The sequence below is a fragment of the Corvus brachyrhynchos genome, unplaced genomic scaffold, assembly GCF_000691975.1.
Source record: "Corvus brachyrhynchos isolate BGI_N302 unplaced genomic scaffold, ASM69197v1 scaffold10, whole genome shotgun sequence".
NCBI classification, from domain to species: domain Eukaryota; kingdom Metazoa; phylum Chordata; class Aves; order Passeriformes; family Corvidae; genus Corvus; species Corvus brachyrhynchos.
In genome coordinates, this window is record NW_008236180.1 from 7,071,955 (window position 1) to 7,077,106 (window position 5,152).

The 5,152-nt window shown below is 38.0% G+C and overlaps 1 protein-coding gene across 1 annotated transcript in view; it reads right to left on the reverse strand.

Annotated features, from left to right (window-relative positions):
* Positions 1 to 2,501: 2,501 nt before the first annotated feature.
* EDN3 (endothelin 3) overlaps positions 2,502 to 5,152 on the reverse strand; it is a 13,671-nt gene continuing 11,020 nt past the window's right edge. Inside the window, exon 4 of the mRNA XM_017735845.1 lies at positions 2,502 to 3,890. Coding sequence (XP_017591334.1) covers positions 3,728 to 3,890 — 163 coding nt within the window. The 3' untranslated portion in view covers positions 2,502 to 3,727. The remainder of the gene's footprint in view (positions 3,891 to 5,152) is intronic.

Sequence of the window (5,152 nt, forward strand, 5' to 3'; positions counted from 1 at the left end):
CATAAAGCTCTCCAGATCAGGTTATATATTATGCATTGTAAAACTCTAGTAGTGAAAACAAACATTGTTTCCAGAGTCATCTGTTTGCAGTTTTCCTTAATTACTCGTCCAATAGATTTCAAGCTGTGGATTGAAAGATTTAATGTTCATATGGATACATTTTGTTCCTTTTCTAATGATAACTTTTAGTTACATTACTCAGCCTTAAGTCAGCCTGTATTTTACTTTTGTCAAGACAAACGATTTTGTCGACTTAAATCAAATTGTCATGATTGTCCTCAGCAATTTGTCACAGCAGAGTTATTTTTGTTTGACAGCTGGCTCCTAAAAACAGCATCTGAGTGCGTGTGAATGATGTTGGATGGTGCCAGTGGGGGATCAATGTAGGGATGACATAAAGGAGAAGGATCTACAGATGAACTTGGCTCCCAGATTTTACAAGAATTTTGGACGTAGAGAGAATCAAAATCCACAGAATGGTGTCCCCAGAAGCAGGCACAGCAACAAGGCACAGCCATTTATTGTAAAGCACGGGGAATGGGATGAGCTCTGCTCTGAGAATGGGAACAGTCACCCAGCTCTGGAGGAGGACACGGCCCCTTCCACTCCCAGCTTTGGTGCCCTCTCAGGCTCTCACTTGCAGACTCTGTGGCTTTCACAAGGCACAGCCAAGGAGGGGATGTGCAGTGGTGATGGAGACGTTGTTCCATGGCACTTCCTCTCTCCTGCTGATGAGATTACCTGAGGGGCTTTGCTGTGAGCCCCAAGCTCCTTGTAATCCCTTCTGGGAACACAGGGAACAAAACTGGACTCTCTCTCACAGCCCTTTGCATGTGACAACTGCACTCATATCTCTTCTCTTCCCTCTCTGTTGAGGCTAAAACCATAAATTCTTCCAAGGCTCCTTTTTACATTGTTTTCTTTGCTTTTGATCATTTATTGTTTTTATTGCTATTAACAATACAAAACTGAACTTTCAGTACTGGGAATTAGAATGAGTGCTATGGAAATCTGGCAGAATTAGAGCAGACTTGAACATATATGGTTTTACATTGAATAGAGTAAGAACTGGAACTAATTTGTTGTTACAAAAGTAAAAGTACAAATGTCCTCAAAATAACATCCCAGAACAAGAGTGATTCTGAGGACACCTAACTACGTAATGTTACATGTTGAAAGGTGAAAGAGCATTTAATTCTAACTTTTGCAAATAGTCCTTTTATGATTTATCAGATTTTAAGTGTTGTTTCTTAATTAAAAACATATATTAGTTGTATATGAAGTTAATTCTCTGTATAATTTTTAAGGAGTTGTACTTCAAATTAGCTCAACACCTTCTAGTACAAATTAAAAATTAGGTAAACAGAGTCACTGAGGAATATTACTGCTGACATTTTATATAAACATGAAATTAGGTAAAAACTGTCTCATGGTTGTTAACTGTTCCCAGATGGAATAATGATAGTTCAAAGCCAGAATCCAGCACACAGAACTTTCAGGGAAATGCTGTGGTTTATAGTTTTATTTGGAAATATCTACAGTTAACTTTTCTTTCTTCTGAGCTCGATACAACATTATTTCTCACTTTCCTTCTTTTGCTGTATTCACAATGGACTGATTTTTACATTAACTGGTGTATTGGCACCAGAGTCCCAAAAGCAAACCACTTGAAAGTGGAATTCATGTAGAAAAATCGGGATTTTTCTTTCCTAAGGAGAAAATACAGCAGTAACACCTGTAGCCCACCACTCAAGGGCTAAATCTGCCTCCACGTCAAAGAAAGAACCCAGTTTGAATTTTTTTTTTTTTTTGGTGAATGTTTAAAATAAATTGAAAGTGTGTGGGACTGGGGAAGGTGTGAATCCATCTTCAAATGCAACCTTTAAATCGAATTCACATGGGAGAACACAGTGGAATTCCAAACACAGACTGAGCAGTTCATGTAAAAGCCGGGTTGTACCCATTCAGGAGGCTCTGGAAGCTTGGTCAGCACTGGGATGTGTTTGGGATTGGAGCTGAAATCAGTGGACATTGTCCACAAAAGGAACTCTCAGGACAAATAACTGTTGCCTTGCTTGTCCCAGGATTAGGGGACAGATGAGGGTTACATTCATAGCAAAAGGGACACAAAACTGTAATGTCACTTTTTAGGCATAACTATTATCACTGAATTTGTTATCCTGTTTTCCTACTTAATTCCCAGACTGTCAGGAGAATTATTAAGCTCTTGAAGGCAGCGAGTTGTGTTACCTGGGTGTAGGCATTCAGGGGGGAAAACTTCCAGGTTTTGGTCATAAAGGAACATTAGGAACATTAAGCATTCTTCATAACAAAGCTTGATTCTTTTTTAAAACCCCAAAACTATACAATGTCTTTTAAGAAAGAATATGGGAATATAGTATGTAAAGTGGTTTTATACAATAAATAATCTGCTTTCTATAAATGTACAAAATCAGTTATACAGCAAGTAAGAAACGGAGACAAATGCAATAACTGAAAGATATATTTAATTTTATAACTGTAATAATTTATTTATGAAATATATCCACATATATATAAAATATATCATATGTTTTGGCAAAGACCTCCCTTTCTTGTTTCAAACAAAAACTATTACCACTGGTTTAAGCCCTAACTAAACATTTTTATTGTTGATTTCTTTTCACTTTTATTTTGGTCTCCATCTTTCTTCTTATAAAATATAATTTAACAACATGGGGTTAGAGTTTAACCTATGTGCCTTGGGGAAAGTCTGCAGGAAGGTCAGTCAACCCCCCCCAAAAAAATTTTAACATCACAAGTAAGGGATTTCCTCTCTTTTTAAATAATATAGAAAAGGATTTGCAAAAGTTACTCTTTTTCCCTTGCTTACTCTTGCATCCTTGTAGCAAAAAAAAATCCATGATTTCTGAAGAAATTGTTTACTCTGAAAAATGTCCAGGGTTGGACTTACTCCTTATTGCCAAGTTTCCAGGTTATTTGGTGATGGTGCTTCAATGGAGAGATAAAGGTGGGATTTGCAGCACTGGCAAAGCCCAGGGGATGTGCTGTGGGCGTAGGGGCCTGGGACAGCAAATGGCCAGCACAGAAATTACTCTGATGGCATGAAGTTCCACTTTCCTACCCTTGCATCTGTAGGAAAATTCTTTGGGATGAATCACTGAAGTTCTGTTCACCAACTACAGTGCATCCCTAAATAATCACTATAAGTGTTTCTGAATGGAACTTCCAAGTGCAGGAATAATTTGTGCCTAAATTAGGTAATTTATTGAATACTCAACGTATACTCGTAACTTGCTATAGTTTATAATAATATTTATATTAGCCATTCATATTTATTCTGCATAGATACTGTCATTTAAACATCTGCCACAAAGTTACAATATGATGATTCAGGCTTGCATACATTAACAAGAGAAATAATTTGTATCTGTTTATTCTTAATGAGAACTCATGTAGAGGCAATCTCCCTCTAACTCTCCACATTCTCCACTTGCAGCTGCCTGCACAGAGCTGTGGATGGATTCTTCAGACACAGAGCAAGCAGTAAGTGGAACAGTTTCTACTGTACTTGTTTAAATCACAGAGAGAAACGTTTCCTGAAGCTTTGCATTGCTGAAGTTTGGGTCTGCCTTTGAAGTTTTCCTCAATAGTGATACATTCCCTGCCAGGTTACATGATAAAGATTATCCTTTTCTGAGGCTCTCTCGAGGGAAGAAAAGCTTCTTCATACAGGTTCCCATGCCGTCAGAGTGGCACTGCTGAAACAGAAGTGTTGCCTACTGCTGAATTCTCCACTGGCATCACACTGAAGCATCAAGTTTGTCCATCTCAGGGGAGAGTTGTAGTTTAAGTTCTTGTTTCTGAGCTCCAGCAAATAAATGTTAAAGCTTTAAAGAAAACAAACAAACAAATACAGCCAAACTGCTGAATATTCAGCACTAAGTCCCTGGTACCTGATGGAACTGTGGCTCCCCTCCTCGTTCATGTGTATGTACACAGAGTGAACTCTACACAGTTGCCCAATTAGCTCTGCTCAAATAGTCACAGCAATAAATTCAGCTTGGGGACTTCTAATCCAAGTGCCTCCCTTCATAGCAAAAAAATTGGGGTAATGGTGTGACTCTTTTAGAAGTGGCAATAATGGAAACTGGCTATTAGGTTACAGTAACCTCTTTATACCCAACATCAAAAGCACATTTACTTTTCCCTCCAGATGCTTCTTCCACAAAGGTTTTCCTGTTTCTTTGCCTTAACACTTCAACTTTTACTGGAGCACTGCACTGGGACGTGTAGCTTAATTTGTTGCAGTGCTAAATGAGCAAAAACATGATAGACAGGAACAGCCCTTGCCCTAAAAAAAAAGCCAAAATATGTATTGGCTTATAGCCAAGTAATCCAACTTTTGAAGGAGTTACACCAACACAAGGAAGGTTGTAGCAGTTCTGTGTAAAGTTTATTTTAAAAATTAAATTAGGAAAAAAACCCCCAAACAACTCATGAGCCAAATTCTGTACTTATTTAGGAAGGAGTGATAATATTCAGTTGACAGAATTAAGGGTTCTGCAAGTACAAAGGACATTTATGGAAAGTTATTATTTCTTGTCAACATTAAGCATCTGTAACATACCTGATTGTTCAGAATACTCCAGACTCTGTGCTACTGAATGAAATTGTGTTCCTCTTCCCTGCATTGGTCTTTCTCCTCTGTCTTTTTCATTGATCCATGATTTCTGTAGAATAGAGATTGCCTAAGCTTGTCACTGTGTTCTCATCAATGTCCCCATTCATGAAATGATCATTTCAAGCTCTTTGTTAGACTACATAAAGCATTCATTTCAAAAGCACCACATCATAAAAAGAAACAGCAAAAAGAAAATTCCAAACAGTACTGGCTGGGTCTGGCCTCTTTCCTCCACTTATTAAACTCTGATGTGACACAGGAGTTTTCTTGCTTTTTTTCTTCCTGTTCACTCCCCCATCCCACTGAAGGGGGAAGTGAACAAGCATCAGTGTAAGTGTTTGGCTGCTGGCCAGGGTTAACCCACCACAACTGCAGAGGGGAATTTTATTTAAAATCAGTATCATTTAATCAGTTCCACTTGATAAATGCAACTTGATTAATTTATCTCCATGAATGAACTAATCATGT